Source organism: Rhinolophus sinicus, linkage group LG14, assembly GCF_036562045.2.
Source record: "Rhinolophus sinicus isolate RSC01 linkage group LG14, ASM3656204v1, whole genome shotgun sequence".
Lineage (NCBI taxonomy): Eukaryota > Metazoa > Chordata > Mammalia > Chiroptera > Rhinolophidae > Rhinolophus > Rhinolophus sinicus.
In genome coordinates this window covers 50,211,391-50,230,170 of record NC_133763.1, presented here as the reverse complement: position 1 = coordinate 50,230,170, position 18,780 = coordinate 50,211,391, and the positions used below count along the sequence as shown (strand labels likewise).

General features: G+C 50.8%; 1 protein-coding gene across 1 annotated transcript; it reads left to right on the top strand.

Annotated features, from left to right (window-relative positions):
• The first annotated feature begins 1,972 nt into the window (after positions 1-1,972).
• Positions 1,973-17,092, top strand: ANKRD35 (ankyrin repeat domain 35). The gene is made up of 14 exons (XM_019740076.2): positions 1,973-2,238; positions 7,250-7,380; positions 8,128-8,216; positions 8,580-8,644; positions 9,436-9,493; positions 9,659-9,729; positions 9,996-10,102; positions 10,731-10,915; positions 11,550-11,587; positions 11,752-13,767; positions 15,319-15,408; positions 15,649-15,714; positions 16,257-16,357; positions 16,880-17,092. Exons 1-13 carry the CDS (start codon positions 2,200-2,202, stop codon positions 16,317-16,319), a joined length of 3,018 nt encoding a protein of 1,005 aa, XP_019595635.2. The 5' UTR covers positions 1,973-2,199; the 3' UTR covers positions 16,320-16,357; positions 16,880-17,092.
• Positions 17,093-18,780: the final 1,688 nt, after the last annotated feature.

The following is an 18,780-nucleotide window of genomic DNA, read 5'->3' as shown; positions in this document are numbered from 1 at the left end:
AGGTATGTAGAAGCACCAGCTGGTGACTTGGCCCGTTCAGAGTCTGAAGATTTGTTTCTTCTGTGGTATTGTCTCCTCCCACTAAATCGTACCCTGTGCCTCATCTCCTTTGAAAGAAGCCCTCAGGCCCTCTAAGGTATTGATCAGCTAATTAACTTAAGGTTGGAATGGTAGAAATCAAACCTGTTTGATTCCTTGGACACCCAGGATTCTTCTAGTGCCCTCCAGGGCCATGTGCACTCCCGCAAAGGACTTTTAGAGACCACGTCTCTGCCTCTGTTCCCTAACCCTGAGAATGGTGGCCTGTCCGGCCTATTAGGCAGGGGCAACCAATCTGCGGCACGCTGGTGAGTTATTTTGTGGCAGGAAAGAGTGCATGGTGGCCCTGAGTGCACCTCATGGAAGCTGTAGCTTGATTCACCTTTGTGGAGCGGAGTGTTTCTGGGGCTGGGACCGAGGCCATGGTTATGGTGACAGATCTCCCCTCCTCGACCCCACTCAGCCTCCAAAGGGAGATGGATTTCCTTGAGGACTGGTTCATCTAATTCTTTATCCACATGATTAAAAGAGCACTTGTAATATTTTTGTCCACCTGAAGATCCCTCTCTATCCCTCAGCTCCAGAGTGGGACTTTCTCTAACCCCAATCTATTTTTCTATAAGCCTGTTACCTCTTCCTTTGGAATGGGGCCAGTTTGAGAAGCAACTGTAGAAACCACAGGCTGTCCCCAGACTCACGAATGTTCCTTCCTTCTCATTGTTGCTCCTTCCTTCCTTCCTTCCTTCCTTCCTTCCTTCCTTCCTTCCTTCCTTCCTTCCTTCCTTCCTTCCTTCCCTCATCAGACATCAAGTACCTAATATGTGTGCCAGGCAAGGAGAATAAAATACAACTCCTGCCATCAAAGAGCCCAGTCTAGTAGAGGAAACAGACATGTAAACAAATACTGGCAAATACAGAGAAGCGGTTGCTATACAACACAGCAGTTTTGGAAGTGTGTCACACACAAGAGACACACTTTTTTGGGCAGGGGTGGCAGGGTCTTGAGGGAAAACTTTTCAGAAAAAAACACACATTTGGCTGGAGGGGCCGCCAAGTGTGAGAGGAGGCATTCCAGGGAGGATCCATCACCAGTGGGGGAGGCAGCTGGAAGAGTTAGAATAGCCTGAGCACCCGGCCGTGAAAGCCGTGAGACATGAGACTGCAGAAGGCAGGGTGCAGGTCAGGTACTTTGAGCTTTATCCAGTAGGTTTTCTTACGCGTTTGAGGGGCTTGCTCTGGCTACCGTGAGGAGGGAGAGACCAGGAGACCAGTTGGCTGCGACGGACGCCGAGAGTCTGAATTGAAAGGGCAGTGGAAAGAGTCATCACAGTTTTGTGGATTTTTTTTTTTAAAGAAGAGAGAGTGCTTAAAGTAAAAATTCTTTCCTCGCCCCCCTGTCATTTTCTAATTTACAGGTGTGTTAGGAGATTAAGCTTGTTCCACTTTCCCTCAGTTTTTGTTCCCCAGGTTGCGGCGGGTCGTGCATCGTTGGTGCTCGGTTCTGTGCTCAGCACTCCGTTGCCATCTCCTCTCGTTTCCAAACTGTTCGCTTCAAATCCTCTTTTGTGCGTGGCTTTTGGGGCAGGGAATGGGGTGGGGGGAGGGAGGAAGTATTGGCAACTAAGTAGGCCAAAGGTCTCTGCATATAATGAAAGCGTCGTCACCGGCGGTTAAACGCGACAGTTGTCAAGAGTGCCCTGCGCAAGCGGAGAAGCCCGGACCTGCTCGCCTCCTGCGGCGGCGCTCGGAGGGGCGGGGCTTAGGCGGGGTTTGGGGCGGAGCTACAGCCTGGAGCTGCGGGCTGGGGGGCGGAGTTTCAGCTGGAGACCGCCGGGTTCCGACTGAGATGGAGCAGGTTGGAGCTCCTGGCTGGTTCGGTTGTGGAGGGCGGGGTTTGAGACCGAGCCCCCTGTTGCAGCCGGAGACCGCAGGCTTTATGCCTGTGCAACGGCGGAGAAGGGCAGGGCCAGGGGCGGAGTTTTAAGCCCAGTCCTTAGATTCTTGTGTCTGATTGAGCGGGGCGGGTCCTGGGGCGGGTCCAGCTCTGCTTTTGACAGCTCTCTCTTGCACAGCCGCAACCAAGTTCAGTGGGTTTGGGAACCTTTGGCCCCGCTCTCCACGCGTCCCCGTCCCCCCGTGGCCCTGGCCCTGGCACCGGCCATGAAGCGCATCTTCTCCTGCTCCAGCTCACAGGTGGCGGTAGGTACCAAAATGTCTGGGGAGATGGGCATGGGGCTGGGTTCCAAGCCCTGTGGTGGCAGAAGTCAAGAATCCCATCTCTATGTACGATTGCCTTTTCTCTTTAGTGGTTTTCCAGCTCTTCCTCTCCCGCAATGCAGCTCGCCAGTACTGCCTTCCTCAAGACTAACCTCTGATTTCTCCGAGGTCCTTTCCCTTGGCTTGTTCTTGTTCCCAATGTCTGATGTTTCCTGCAGCCCCTGCCCCCTCCTGAAGGCTCCGTCCTCTACTTTTGCTCTGCATCCCGGTACTGATCCACCCTCAGGCACCTGCCCTGTCCCCAGTCCCTGCTCAGCCCCAAATTCCATTCTGTCTCATGGTCCCATTTTCCAGCCCTGCTTTGTCCTGACAACCCTGCCCTACCATATGGTCCTATCTTTGCTGTTTCCTCTCAGCCTAACAAATACTCCCAGCCCCGTGCCTTCCCCTAGCCCTTCTTCATGGTCTTCTCAATCCCTGAACCCATCTCACCCCATGACACTTCCACTCCCATTCCCTCATCATTACCGCTGGCTCTCAGACATCACTCCAAACCTTTCTAACTGTGCTCCCACAACAACTGCCTTCTCCTGTTCTCCCCTTCCACCTCTGCCCCTCTCTGGCTAATGTTTTTTCAGTCCCACTTTTCCCTCTTTTGCCCGGATCTCCTTCTGCCTGCCCTCTGTGGGTGAATCTTGCAATCTGGCCAGGCTTGACAGGCACTGCCAGTGGAGGCAAAATTGCCTGGCTGCTCCCCAAGGAAATAGGTAAGTTGCCTGCAGAATCCACCCTGGCCAGTTCACTGCAGTGTCTGCTCATCAGACTGGTTCTTGGGCCAGTCAAGGCCTTCTGCCTGCTTCTCCCCAGAATCTTTCTTCATTCTAAACCCTCTCCCCGTTATTTAGGGCTCGTCCTCTGCTTCCTTTCGCTGAGTTGGGGAAAAGTGATGTGAGAGGAGAAGAGAAGAGTGGATATACTCTGCGAGTTCCCAGTAGAAGTCCCTCTACTCCCCATGTTCTCCCAGAGCAAAGCATAAGGAAGACGATTCCAGAAGGTGTGGCTCAGGGAGGGTATAAATTCTTCTCTGAAGATCTCTTATAGAGAGACCCCCCCCTCCCTATCTGGAGATGACATTTTCCTGTGGAGATTGGAATTACGGCTCATTTAGAAGTGAAATTGCCAGCAACCTATAGCAATACTGCTTAGCCTAACCTGACTTAGTGATGTCATTCATAGGCAAACATAAGAATGCTTAGCGCCCTCTGCACGGGCAGGCCACAGAAGCCTGGAAGCGAGCTATGGGGCAAGAGTAGGAACTCTGTTGAGGCCTGTTCTTGTCCCACTTACATTTGCGTCTCCACTTAGTTTCCACATGTTGATCAACCAATCAACTGTGGTACCAGAAACAGAAGCTACCCAGGCTCTGTCTTAATTCATAAATACTTTCTCACTTGCGTGGACTCTTCTTGTTACTGAAAGTCCCCCACATTGCCCTTCCCTTTCAGGTTTGTGGAGTCTGCCTGCTCCTTAGGAATGGGGAAACTATTTTGTTCTTTCTGATTCTCCAATCCTTGGTCAGCGCCTCCTTTCCAAGATGCTGGGGTGAGCCATGGCCTGAATGTTGGAATTGGAAAGTTTTCCTCTGTCCTTTACCCCAGCTCGACAAAGTTTTGGCCATGAAGAATTTCCAGCCATTCTAAGCTCTTTTTAGTACAAGATTATAAGAAATAAATTGAGTGGGTTTAGAAGTATCCAGCTGGAAAGATAGGATGGGATTGCCAAAAGCTTGAAAATAGGCCAGTTTCAGCTGCAAATTATTTCCTCATGAAACTTCCCCATACTTCTTATGAAAAATTTCTCCACTCGCTGAGTAGCTAACCACTCCGGACCCGTGCATCAGAGAAATAGTGTGACAACCTTCCTGGCCACGCCCAAAGCCTGGCTTCCCTGTCATACGGAAGTTTGCCCCAGCCCATCCCCACTCCCACCCGCGTCCAGGGCCAGAGCCCTGCGCTCTCAAATTGAGATAAGGACTGAAGGATCAGTGATCATTTAAAAAGTAATCTAAGTCATCCAGCATATAGGCAATTCAACAAACAAACAAAAACCCAGCTCTTATCATCTCATTTTGTTTTAGTCAAGTAGAGGATGCCTTTGAGGGTATCTTACATATTAGCTTATTCTGCCTACGTAGGAAGTAAGCCAGAAAATAGCTTTAAACAATTGGACCTGGATCAGCTTAGAGGAATGTCAGTTACATTTTGAGAGTCAGCTCCTGGTTCCTCCAGGGCAGCCTTTCCATTTCCATTCACCTGTCCTGCAGCGGTAGCCACTCTTTCTCTATTGTTGGTGTGCTTCATCTTGATAGGACGTTTACAGGCACACAGCCAGAGATAAAGAGAGGCTGCAATTACTTCTACAAAGGCCCCCTCATCTTGACTACAGAAATACACAGCTTATTCTTGTATTGGAGTCTGCTGACTAACTTGGCGATCGCTCCCTTGAGGCTGTGATGGTAATCCAGTGCCCCTTTTCTGAGGTGCTGAGTGAGCAATGGACCGGATCTTGGAATTTAGAAGCATCTCTCTGTCCTTCTTCCCCCTAGCTCTGCAGAAGTTTGGTCATGAAGAATTACCACCTCTTGTAAATTCTTCTTAGTATAACAAGATTATAGGAAGTAAATCGGGTAGATGTAGAACTACCTAGCTGGAAAGAAAAGTATCTACATTGCTAAGAAGCACTTGTGCCATCTACACATAAGCCTGACTGTAAAGCATTGGCTGATTGAGCAAGATCCCTTCCTCCCACTCCCCTGATGGAGAATCCTGAGCCCAGGAACATCCAAAATGTGCCCAGCAAGGCTAGGAAGGATGGAGACTGGAAGTAACATTTATTGTGCACCTACTATATGACAGACACAGTACTACGTGCTTTATATGATATTATATCGTTAGGAAACAGGTTCAGAGAAGTTGTTACATGCTGAAATTCACAAGGATAGACAGTGTTAGATTCAGGATTTTAAACACAGGACTTCACCCTGAGGTCAGCTGATGGCAGTGTCCTATGCCAGAGGCATCGTTCTAGCTCTCTGCTTTTTCTCAGGGTGACCTGGCCCCCAAGGGACATGGGATAATGTATTCTTGCATCTCAGTCTGTTGGTATGTGGAGCAGTCGTTTTGCTTATTTTGTCTTTTGAGAATTAACCTGTTTGGAGACTCTCGTGCAGAAAGTAGCGTCTGAGAGTGGGCGGCTTTGCCCAGGAGGGAGTCTTAGACTGTTTGGAAATAAGTAAACTGTCTTCCATCGCTCTGTAGTAGTATGATCTGGCATCAAGAACCAAGATTGGCCATCAAGTGGCCTGGGTTCTAATCTCAATTTTCCCACCATGTTGTGGTATGACTCTGGACAGTTATCCAACCTCAGTGTGCTTCAGTGACTTCTGTCAAGTACATAAAATAATATCAGCCCTAACTACTTTCTAGGGATGTTGCGAGGCTGACTGCAAAAACACTTGAAAGGTCTAGAAGGGATTACAGTGCTGTGCCAGAGTAACCTCAGAATCCATCTACCCTAGATAATTTTATGGTTGGGGCACTTAAAATCTTCCCTGTTTTTGCTGAGTTATTTGTCCTGGCTATGTAAACAGTACTTGGAAATGAGTTATTCGGCTTCCATAGACCCTAATTTTTTCCACCTCCTCCCATGGCCTCTTCCTTGTCGAGATGACACCTCATAAAATGCAATGAGCCACCAATCCCCCACCACTCCCTGTTTTGTCATAAGGATGCCATATACTTGTATAGTTCGTCACAGTTTACGAAGAGATTTTATATACTTTAGTTCATTTAATACGCAACATGATGAGGTAGTTATTATTTCCCACATTTTATGGATGAGGAACCGGGTTAGAGGCGTTTAATGGTTTACTCTAGGTCACACAGCTGAGAAAGTAGCTGAACCGGACCCTGAACTCAGGCCTGCTGACAAACTATTCATCTAGGGCTCTTTTCACCCTACCACAAATTTTTGCATGCTTTCTTCCTTTTCTTTCCCCTCTCTGGATCAAACCAGCCTTTTCTGTGCTTTCAGCTCTGGGTGTTTTTACACAACTCTCGCTTTCACACCCGGTGATACTTCTAATTATTGCAATTGCCCCACCTCCCGCAAAAGTCAAGCCGGAATGACAGAACAATGCATGCCCAGGTGTGGCTGTTGTCTGGGACAGCTGCTCGCTGCCAGGAAAAGAGAAGGGAGGTTAGGGAGGAGAAGGGGAGACGCCTCTTGCTGTCTCCTCAGGCCTCGCTAGAGACCTACCTTTGCCCATTGGCTGTTGTTGCCATGGGAGGGGAAGAGTAACTAGGTAAAGGGCATAGATATGAGATGGGAAAACAGAAACTCTATGCTTCTCCTCCCAGTTTTGGGGCCCAACGCCAATAGGTAGTGATGGTATGACTAGGTATTTGGACTCCTTGTTGGGCCCTGAAGCTAAGTGCTTTGATTCCTCACAAAGCTGGGGGGAAAAGCAGAGCAGCGTTGGAAGGTGAGAGGCAATGTGAGCCCTGGGAGGAGTGGTCAGTTTGGTTCAATTTGCTCCAGCAAGACCTAGAAGGCAAAAGGGAAAGGCGTCATGGCAGGGATTGCTCTGAGGTTGTGCACCTAACAATAAACATAATGACGGTTAAAAAGACCTTTGAAATACTCTGCATTCAGCACTCACAAATGACTTCTAATTCAGTAGCCCCAGCACCTTTTGGTCCAGGGCTGCCAATCACAGACACCAGTCTTCAGTGGCACATGAGTTGGTGACTCGCTAACGGGCCCACCTAAAAAAGACTAAAAGATCAAGTCTCAGGAACTTGTGGGACATTGAAAGGACCTCAGGGATGTTCCTTTCCCCTCGCTTGGCATCTTCCTAACCTACTCCTTCTTCTTTTCTTTCTCCACTCTATCCCCACCCCCTATATTCACACAATTTGTGGCTCTGGACCAGGTGGAGAAATGGAACCGCCGTGATCAGAAGCTGCTGGAAGCAGTGCAGCGGGGGGACGTGGGACGCGTGGCTGCCCTGGCCTCCAGGAAGTCTGCCCGACCCACCAAGCTCAACTCCAACGGCCAGTCCCCGTAAGTAAGTCCCCACCTGCCCCTTGGTATGGGGTTCCCTTTGGAAGCCCCAAACCCCAATATGATATAGGACCACACGATGCCTACAACCTCAGCGCCCTTTTTGTGTTAATAAATCTTTGCTACGTATCAAGTGCCGCACGAGTGAGGAAAGAAGGTATTGTCCCTCCGCTTTACCCACCTCACAACCCAGACGTACAAAGCTGCCCAAAAAAGGGCCGAAAGCCCACGAAACCAACAGAAAACTGATACATGCACTGAATAGAGTATTTCTTCATTGTACGAGGAGGGTGTGTGTGTGCTTGGGAAATTCAGAATAAAGTGGTAGCCAGGAGAATCACATGGCTAAGAAGGAGTGATTAGCATAAGGGAGATAGTAGCCTTTGTGCCCAGGTCAGCTTTCAAATGTCCGGCCCTCTGCTCTGGTGGCTCTTTCTGTGACACTTCCCGGCTGCTAAGAGTGCTGTGCTCAGAGCGACAGGTTCCCTGGACGCCCCTGTAATAGTCTGAGATTGCTTAAGATCTGTAGCTCCTATTTCTCTCTTTGCTTCCAGCTTCCTCTTATTTGATGACAGTCAGCCAGATAGCCTTCTCTTTCTCAGAAAGTCAGGCCAGGGGTGCTTCACTCTCTGCTTCTGGGATTGGCTTTGGGGTGAGGGAGCAGAGCAGGCAGTGCTTATTAAGATTCTCCCATTCCTCCTCTCCTGGTCCCTTCATCTTTCTGCCTCTCGGCCTTGGTTCTGGCAGGTTTCATCTGGCGGCCTCCAAAGGCCTGACAGAATGTCTGACCATACTGCTTGCGAATGGTGCCGACATCAACAGCAGGAATGAGGACGGTGAGTTAGACTGAGCCCTGAGCCGCGCCCCTTGCTTTTCCCTCCACAGCAGCAGTGGGCGCTGGTGCTGGGCCGTGCTGGGGGTTCCAGCTGCAGCCCCCCACCACCCCGCTTCTCTCCTCATAAGTTCTGGTCAGCACCCTTCCATGGGTTCTGTTCCCTGAAGGGCCGGGTATACCTTACCCACTCCCACCTCCGCCAGGTACCACGCACCTGGGGAACAGGAATTTCTGGCCCCGTGTGGCTGAGAGCTTCTCTCTCTAATCTCCCTCTGATTATCTGTGCGTCTCTTGCTTCCCTCCCAGTGAGTCATTGGCATGTGTGGGGCCACCCATCTCCCTTTCCCCCTCTTTCTCTTTCCAGGAAGCACCGCCTTGCACTTGGCCACCATCTCCTGCCAGCCACAATGTGTCAAGGTCCTGCTCCAGGTATGAGCAACCCCTCGATACTAGTCCTGTGAAGGGAAAAAGTGGACCCAGAGTCTCCTGTGTCTTGAAGTCACAAGCAATATTTGGTCAAACATTCCCCTCTCATCCCCAATAACAAAGCTGGTAATCCTTTGCTCATTAATTCATGAACATGTATTTAACAGCTACTGTGCGCAAGCACTATGCTTCATGCTGTCCTTGGGGGCGGGTCATCAGGCAGAGTATCCAGGGTCGGCCTGGCTGTCAGTCACTACGTATATACTGAGCTCTGCAAAGACTAACTGCTGTGATGATGGACAGGCAGAGGAAGGTGGAGGTTTTCAAATTAAACCAAAATCTTACTATCTGTTTTTGAGGAATTGGTAGTCTAGGAGCACAAATAGAAATACACATGTGAAATGACATGTGGACAATTTATGCGTGTCTCCAAAAGTACAAAAAACACAGTGCAACAGTGCAAATGGCTGTTCTGCTTTTGTTCTTCCCAGCCCTTTCCAAGTTTCCCAATTATGATCCTAAAGTCCCAGTCGTGGACTCAGGTGTTATTTTCCCTGGCATGTGTATTTCTCTATAACCTGATTTTCCTCAGGCCCTAAGTTTAAGAACCAGGGCTGAAATTCAAGGCTGCCTGTCATTGGCATGGAATGGATTGGGCGTGCCTAGTCATTGGCCAAAGCCATGGTCCTCACACCCCTCCCCATGGTAATGAGGGAGCTGGTGACCCAACAGTGGGAATGGGGTGAAGGTGTTAACAGTATGCTCCCACTGCTTCCCTTTGTGGCTTTTTGCAGCATGGAGCCAATGAAGACGCTGTGGATGCGGAAAATCGGAGTCCATTGCACTGGGCAGGTGTGTGCCAGGGGCCTGGTGAGAAACACGGATGCAGGGAGCATAGGGTGGAAAGGGAAGGGCAGGCCCGGGCTGAGCGCTGACAGGGTCGGAGGGCATGGTGGTCAGGGTCTGACTAGGTGTCCTTCGCTTCCCGTTAACCCCACCATCCCTCAACCCTCCCAGCCTCCTCTGGCTGTGCCTCAAGTGTGCTCCTGTTGTGTGACCACGAGGCCTTCCTGGACGTCCTGGATAACGTGAGTGTCAGCTGGGCAGCTGGGCAGTGCCCTCCATGGGGAGGCTCCTGCTCACTCTGAGCGTGGTCAGCCGAGTTCTGTGGCCTCCTGCTCCTCCGCAAGAGGCATCTTCTGGATTGCTTCTAACCCTTTGAAAAGGAGTATTTAGCCCCAGGATGTGGGCTTTTTTTCCTGGCGAGGTGTGGGGAGAGGAAAGTTGGTAGGATTGTGTCAAAGCCCTGGCTCCCCCTGGCTTCTCACGCACCCCCTTCCCACAATCTGTGCAGGATGGACGTACACCCCTGATGATTGCCTCGCTGGGTGGTCACGCAGCTATCTGCTCACAGCTTCTGCAGAGAGGCGCCCGAGTTAATATCACAGACAAAGATGACAAGTGAGCCTGCCCCCAAATCCAGACCCCGACCAATCTAGGAAGGAGCCCCAGGGCAAAGTGTGTGTGTGTGTGTGTGTGTGTGTGTGTGTGTGTGTGTGTGTGTAAGAAGGCAGCGTGGTCTCTGTGTTCCTGGTCTCCTTCCTTTTGCGCGGTAACTCAGAAGATCTCTGCCTGCTGCTTTGCTGTTTCTTTCCCTCTTGGGGAGCTGAGAAAGTTTTCCTTATACTTTTTAATTCAGCTGCTGCCACCACCATCTTCCTAGCATAGGTGACTCCAAAAGTAGAATCAATGTCTCTGGACACATTAGTTTAATTCACTGGTTTTCAAACTACCATCTTCTAAGCAATGGGATCCTTTTTTCCAATAAAGAATTTATGCAGAACCTTAATACATACAGCAGAGGAAAACGGAGCCCTTCCTATTGGCCCCTTGCTTTCTGATGCTGCGGCTCCAAGTAATGACATTTGAAAAGTTCTGGTCTCACCTAATGCTTTGTCATTGGCTCGTGTTGGTCTGTGGTTCTCCTGCCCACACTGAGTGACAGCGGACCCTGTGAGTGGAATTTCTGCAACCAGGACTCCTGGATTCCACCGGGAAAGCCTATGCTCAGATTTGTCCCAACCCACAGATCGGCTCTGATCCTGGCCTGTGAGAAAGGCAGTGCCGAGGTGGCTGAACTGCTCCTGAGCCATGGAGCCGATGCGGGGGCGGTGGACAGCATGGGGCATGACGCGCTGTACTACGGTCTGCGTACCCAAGACAAGGCCCTCTCGGGGCTGCTGCAGCAGGCCCTGAACCGCAGGCAGCGACGAGGTAAAGCCAGTTCTCTCTTGGAACTTCAAGACTCTCCTTGATAGCCTTAGAATCAAAGATGCTTCTCCGAATCCCATTTGGTCCCATGGAAATGATCCAGCTGACAAATAATTATCACTTTGGCGGAGCGTTTACTTAGTTATTGCTGCTACTATGCGACGACCCCAAATTCCCAAAAGCATGATCTCCAAGTTCCTAATGAAGCCGTGTCTGTCACAGACAGTAACTCTGGCTGGTACTCAGGCTGGCGTTTCTGAGTTGTAATTGTACATCTCTTTGTGTGACTTGCTGCTCAACCTCTCTCTTCCCTAGTGGACTGTAAACCCCTCAGGGGACAGGCCATTTCTGTTTTGCTCACCCTTGTTGTCCTGGTGCCATAACAGTGCCCGGCATAGTGTCCAATATGTGAGTGAACAAAACAAATGGGATGGCCCATCTCTGGGATAGGGAACCAAGGTGGCAGGACAGTTAGGGACCCACTGAACAGGGGTGGCTCCCGGCACCAGGAAGACGTGTGTGGTAAGGGTTATGACACTGAAGGGCCACTCCTCTCAGAGAGTCTGAAGACGTAGTGTTGGCCAGAAGCATGTGGGACCTGTCTCCGCCCTCATTTTCCCCATGTCTTTTTGTATAGGTCACGGGCTAGTCCAACACCCAGATGCTGCATCTAAGGTAAGACCCTAAGTGCCTCCCCTTCTGATGCACCCCGGGCTATCCCACTGGGGTCTGTCCCAGACCGTGATCCATGGGGTGTCGAGACAGTCTAAGAGAAGAAAGCCCCTCTTGGGGTGAGGAGAGCTGCCTGGCTGTACTTCACTGTTCTGTTTTCTACCTAGGCCTCTCCATCGGAGCCTCAGGTGGGCTCTCCGCCTAAGAGCTCATGGAAAGCAGAGCCCGAGGAGGAGCAGGAGGAGGAAGAGGAGGATGAAGACCCATGCTCAGAGGAGTGGAGGTGGAAGTACGAGAAGGAGCAGAGGAAAGTTGCTCAGTTGGAGCAGGAGTTGGCGCGAAAGACACAAGAATGTAAGGCTCAAGCTGCCGCCTACGTGGGCCTGGAGAACCAGATTCGGGAGCAGGTACAGGAGCTGGGGCTCCTGCTATCCCAAGAGCCCAGCCCTCCAGGAGGGCAGGCTTCTGGTCTCCGTCCTGGAGGAGATGGCATGGAGCAGGGTTGTCCCCTGGACCTGCTGGCTGAGCGCATACAAGAGCTAAAGAAGCAGCAGCAGGCAGCAGCCGCAGCCACAGCAAACCCAGCCGCTCCCAAGGAGGCTGAAGATGCAGCCCCAGGAGAGATCCGTTATGAAGCCCACGGAAGGTCCCAAGCAGAAGAACAGGGGCCACCCCAGAGGCCAAGGTCTGAGACCATAGGGAAAGTTACAGGCCAGCAGCTGACCCCCAACAGTGGACAGGCCCTTGGCCCTGATCATACTGACCAGTTGCTTGCTGGCCAGAAGGAGAGGCCCCAGACCGCAGGGGCTGAACCAACAGGTGCAGTCGCTGAGCCAGTGGGCATAACAGCCACGAACCAGCTCCTGCTACAACTGAGGGAGGAGCTGGCTGCCGTGTGGCGAGAAAAGGATGCTGCCCGGGGAGCTTTGTCCAGCCTGGTCCTAGAGGGAACTCTGGGGACGCCCCGGGCTGAGGCTGCAGCAGCTGCCTGGGAGAAGATGGAGGCCAGGTTGGAGCGGGTGCTGGTGAGGCTGGATCGGGCAAAGGCAGGACTACAGGGAAAACCTGAGGCTCCTGCCCAGGCAGCCAGAGAGGGAGCCCCGAAGGCAGGCCCAGAAACCATCACCAAAGAGGATGAAGTGAGGGAGAAAGGGGCTCCTGGGGCTCGAGGGGAGCCTCTAGGGGCCCCTGGTGGGGAACAGATGCCAGGAGGAGGCCTGGCAAAGGGGCCGCTGGAGAAGGAGGTGTCGGCGCTGAGACGGAGCAACAGTAATTTGCTGGACGAGCTGGGAGAGCTGGGGCGCGAGCGGCAGCGGTTGCAGGGGGAGCTGCAATCCCTGAGCCAGCGGCTGCAGCGGGAGTTCGTGCCCAAGCCGGAGGCGCAGGTCCAGCTCCAGCAGTTGCGACGGAGCGTGGGGCTGCTGACAGAAGAACTGGCGGTGGAGAAGGAGGCCACCGAGAAGCTGCGAAAGCGCCTGGCCTCCCAGAGCAGTGGCCTCCGAGGGCTGTGGGACTGCCTGCCCGCAGACCTGGTGGGCAAGGGGCGTGCCCGGGGCAAGGCGGCCGAGCCCCTGGAGGAGCTGCAGGCCTGCATCAGCGCCCTGGTGGCCAGGCACCGCGAGGCCCAACAGGTGCGCGCTCGGCTGGAGGAGGAAAACCAGCGGCTGCGGGGGTCCCCCGCCCTACGCGGGGAGCCAGGCGCCTCCTCCAAGGTCCCCGCATCCTCCGAAGTGGCCGCTCTGGAGCAAGACCTGGGGAAGCTGGAGGACGAACTGCGGGCCGTTCAGGCCACGATGAGCGGGAAGAGCCTGGAGATCGGGAAACTGAAGCAGCTGCTCTACCAGGCCACGGAGGAAGTGGCCGAGCTGAGGGCCCGCGAGGTGGCCAGCCTGCGGCAGCACGAGAAAACGCGGGGCTCGCTGGTGGCCCAGGCCCAGGCCTGGGGCCAGGAGCTCAAGGCTCTGCTGGAAAAGTATAACACCGCCTGCCGGGAAATGGGCCGGCTGCGGGAGGCTGTGGCCGAGGAGCGTCGCAGGAACGGGGATCTGGCCGCCAGGGCCGTGGAGCAGGAGCGTCAGGCCGGCGAGATGCGTGGGCGCTCCGAGCAGTTTGAGAAAACAGTGGAGCTGATGAAAGAGAAGGTGGAGCATCTTCTGGAAGCTTGCCGGGGCAAGGAGGCCAAGGTGAACAGGCCAGGCAGCGGTGGGGAGCAGCAGGGAAGGTTTCTCTGTGCTTAGGGGTTTGCTTACCTGTATCTACCTTTGGTTGTCAGACTAATACTCCCAAACAATCATTTGCAAGCACCTTACTATGTTCTCTGGCTCTGAGGGGACTTGGGGTTGAGATTAGAGGTGAGGTGTCAACAGAAGAGAGAAGGGGACTTAGGTATTAAACTTTGGGACTCTGGCTTCAGAAGCAGTGTGGTCAGGGCTACCACTGGTGGAGTATATGGTTTATTAGCATTTTGACTTAAATCGTGTATTATTAGCCTGAGAAGAGGTCTGATAACATGGTGGGTTGCTGTGGTTTTGCTAAGGTTCTGAGGAGGTGACTCAAGGGCTGATGGATGGAGAAAAGGAGACCAGACTATAGCCCCTCTTCTCCCCTCCCTCTTCAATCTGAGGAGGTTCTACGAAAGGTTTCCACTGACAAAGGGGGCACCAATGCGAAGAAAGAAAGTTTGAAAACCACGGTGTTAGGTACCTGAGTTTCCTGCTGACTGCTCCAAAAGTGAGCATCAGTCTACGTGTTTCTAGTCGGCATGTTTTATGAATTCTAAAAAAAAAATCAATTTATAAATGAATTTAATAATTCTAGAACTACCTGTGAAATGAGTGAATTCAGACTTCTTATTAATATTTGTGTACACGATCAAATTTAGAATGATTCAAAAATATAGGGAGTGTATGTTTTACGTAATATGGAGTGCTTGAAAATAGAAGGAATATTATATAGCATGGGAATCAGTGGGGGGTGGGGCTAATAAAAGGAGGGATTCTGTGTTGGTGTTGAAGGATGACATGAAAGAGGACAAATGAGCAAAAGAAAATAGACTCTGGACTGAGCTTGTCTGGGTTTGAATTTCAATTTCAAAACCTACTGAATGCTCTTGGGTGAGTTATCGAAGGTCTTGAGTCGCTAAGCCTCAGTTTTTTCATCTATAAAATGAGGATAATTTCATCTATGTCATGAGGATTAAAGTAAATAAGATACTGCCTTTCAAATACTCAGAATAATTTTTCAAAAATGGTAAGTACTCCATCAAAGTTAGCTATTTTTATTCTTCTAAGGTACCATCATTCCTAACATTGCCGGTTATCATTAAGCACATTTGTGCCCCAGCCTCACAAACCACAAAAATTCATCTCTATTTCGCTCAGGGGTCAGCAGTCAGAAGTAAGTCAGGATCCCGTACAGAATTGAGAGCATACATCATGAATTCTGAGATCTTGGTCCAAATCGTAATTTCCTCACTTACTAGCCTTATGATTTTTGACAAAGTACTTAGCTCCGGTTACTTATCTACAAAATGTGAATAATAATACTTTTCTCAGAGAAGCATTGTTCTTCTCCGAACAGAATTAGAGCTGCTTTGAGGATTAAATGAGACTGTGCAAAAGTATCTGGCACATGTTAAGTACCCAATAAAAGGAAGTTGACCTTGACCCTAGGTGCTGGTGCAGTGGGAAATGACTTGGGTCTCACTGGTTCCCTTTCTTTCCTTTTGGACTCAGATCAAGGAATTGTTGAAAAAGCTGGAGCACCTTTCAGAGGAAGTCCTAGCAGTTCGGGGAGAAAATGCTCGCCTTGCCCTGCAGCTAAAGGTATGTTTGGCCCTCAGGGAAATGGACACCGCTGGAGAAGAGGGTGGACAGTGGAAATGATGTGTATGTGGGAGAGATTCTGGGAATTGCAGGCCGGGCAGTGGTCCAGGCGGGGCCAGTGACAGCCCGGGGAGCCTACCTGGCCCAGCTGACCATTTCATTTGATTGTTCCTCATACTTGGGGGATCAGGGTGAATGTGGGAGGGTAGGCACATAACCTCCACTGACGCTAACTCCTAGGATTCCCAGAAGAACCATGAGGAAATCATCTCCACCTATAGGAACCATCTGCTGAATGCTGCTCAGGTGAGCATGGGGGGAGGGAGAGACAGAGAGCTGGGTAAGGGCTGTGGCATTCACCCTCGGGGTCCCTTCTCTTACCTGCTCATACTTGCCATTTCTTGGAAAGCTGGAATTTAGATGTTCTAGTGTCGGGTCTCTGGATCTTATGAGGTAGATCAAAAGGAGTTGTGTGTTGAATGTCAGGGGAGGAGGTATTTGCCCGTCCCTTTCAACTCCCCGATCTACTGTAAGGCATTTTCCTGTCCCTTACGCCCTTTCTCAGTTCCCTCCCTCACCAAGGGAGAAGAGGTGGGTGGCTTGCCTCTTTATTAGGAACACTACAAGGAACTGAAGATTTATGGTACATCAGGCGCTCTGTTCACATCCGTAGTTGTAACCCTCACAGCAATCCTGGAAAGTAGATGTCAGTATCTTCCTTGAAAAGATTAGGGAACGGCCATGGAGAAGTTAAGTTCTGTGAGGGCTTGTACTTAACAAACAGCATTCCACTGTATCTCTGCCCATTTTCTGTTCATCTCCTTTTCTTTCTTTTCTGCCGCCTACAGGGCTACATGGAACAAGATGTATACAACATCCTGCTACGAATTCTCAGCAAGCAGAAGGAGTGAGGCAGCCTGGGTCCTGAGGGGTCTGGGACTTCTCCCTTGTGAGTCGTGGGTTGAGGGTGATGAAGGAAGCAGCTTGGAGAAAGGACTTGGGAAAGGAGGCATAAGGATGAGAGTTGGAGTCTCGTTTCGGGGACCCCTGTGCAGCATAGAGCATTTGAAGTGAGGTTACTGAGAAGCCACATACGGGGAATCATTGGGTGGAGTCAGGAATTGGTGAGCAGGTAGAGGGTAGGGGCTGACATGGGATGGAGACTGAAAAGAGGAGCTGAGTGACTCCTCTGAAGTCTGGGGTAGAGAGATACCCATGAACCACGAGTGATGGTGTGATAGTGGTACAATGTCGTTTCCTGGGGTGGAGCGTTACAAATTCCAGAATCTCCTTCACTCCCACACCATTTATTCAGAGTAGTCATCCCCCATTTTTCTCCTCATCCGTATGCTGGTGGCCATCTTTTCCAGGCCACCTAGATGAGGGTCCCCTTTAGCATCTTGGCATGGGTGGGGGGAGAGACTGAGGCTATGGAAGTGTGTGCATTTCATCCTTGAATTTCTTCTTTCAGGGAAGAAGAGCATCCTGGTTGCCAGAGGCTCCATAAGACTGTAGTGGGTGAGGGGTTGGTCACTAGGGAGGATGTGGGTGGGGCTTCACCTGACATCATGGACCCCAGACCTGAGAACCTGAACTCTGGGATCTGGAATCAGCATGGCTGTGACCAGAAGAGGTATGGATGGAAGCCAGCTCTATGGAAAATAAAACAGGAGGCAGTGTGGTACTGGGTTGTCTTCATTTTTTTCTGTTTAAAGGGGAGGAAGGGAAAGAATCACAAATGGCCCCATAAGTCAGCAGCTTTCAACCTTTGATTATGGTCCATAGCGAGAAGTACATTGTATATCCTGTGTGTACATACCTGCAATAGTATGTACCCTTACTGTTTCTATTCTAGTCTATTCTCTGCTATGATGCTCCACTGAAAAATATTGGTCAAAACACATCCACTAATGGGTCGAGACTTTGAAAAACAGCCCTCTGTGTGTGACACTCTTCCTTTCTCTTTCTCAAATCTGTCTCTTACCGACTGACACAGCTCTACTCATTTTTTTCTTTTACCTTGGGATTCCCGAGTCCACTATTATTTTTAAGGAGGAGAGATTGAGAGACCTGGATTTTGAGGTGTACAATCTAAAAGATTCTATCATGTATTAAACCGTGTGTTTTGAAGCACGTGGTCTCATGTGCTCAGTGTTCTAGTCTGGAAGGGGATGAAGGGACATTCAGAGGTGGCTTCTTCCCTCCAGTTCTGTTGTCAGACTGAAAAAATGTATCTCTCTTGGTCGCTTCCCATGGGTCTCCTCCCCTTCCTGTGCGTCCAACAGCTAGACCGTTAGGTGAGAAAGAGGCAGTGAAGTCCTCCGACATCTGGAATTTTGGTTTGGTGGCCCACACTTTGATCCCTCCCCATTTCTTCTCTTAGCCCGCCCCCTGCTGGGTTATGCTGGGTCAGCCAGCCGCGGTTTGGCAGTACAGAGACTGAACTGGGTTGAGAGAAGAGTGGGGAGGGGCTGTCGTGGAAAACAGGGGGCCACACAAGGGCTGCAGAGTCTGGCTCCAGGGTTTGGCCAGAAAAGAGCAGTTGTGTGAATAAGGTCCTAGGAGAAGATGAGAGTCAGCTTTGGGGTGTGTGGGTGGGTACAGGACTGCTTTAAGGCTGGGAGAATAGAGACAGAGGGATTGATGGAGAAAGGGAGAAGGGATACAACTGCCAGAAGAAGAGCCTCAAAAAGGTCCTAGTCATTTCCATTAAGAGGAATGAACCTCTCTTTTCTTTCCTGCTCTTAGAGTTACCAGAGAATATAAAAGGCCTGACTGTTACATTCCTTATTACATGGGGTATAGGGTGGGAAGAATGCAGAAACTGCCAAGGGAAGGGTCCAGAGAGGGGGAGATCATTTGGCTAAGTTCAAGTATGAGTCAGGAAATAGCTTTGGTAATGGCAGCCAGGCCTCGGGCTCCCTCCGGACTCCTGGAAGCTGATCCCAGGATGGCTGAGCTGTGGGAATGGTCAGTGATGTTAAGATTAACGCAGGAGTGGAACCTTCCCCAGCCTTTGGTCTTCCCAAACAATCTCCATCTATACAACCCCATAAACTGTGACCTCAACAACCCAAGCCCTGAAATTCTCCTTGATTTCATAAATAAGTCTCTCCCAAAGTAACCGTAATCCTAATGTTCCCCCATTCCTCCTGGGCTGTCCGTTTCATGGGACTTTGGTAGCGGTTTACTGCTCCTGTTTTACTTTCCCATCGCTCCCCAGCCTTCGGATGTAGGGGTTTATGGGTAAAGCTTGGTGGGCCATGATGGGGTTCAGATTCTGTCTTTGAATGTCCTCAGTCTGGAACTTGGTCCTGATTTGCAGATTCTCTCCTTTGTCTTGTAACATTAATTTATTACACTGATATTTAA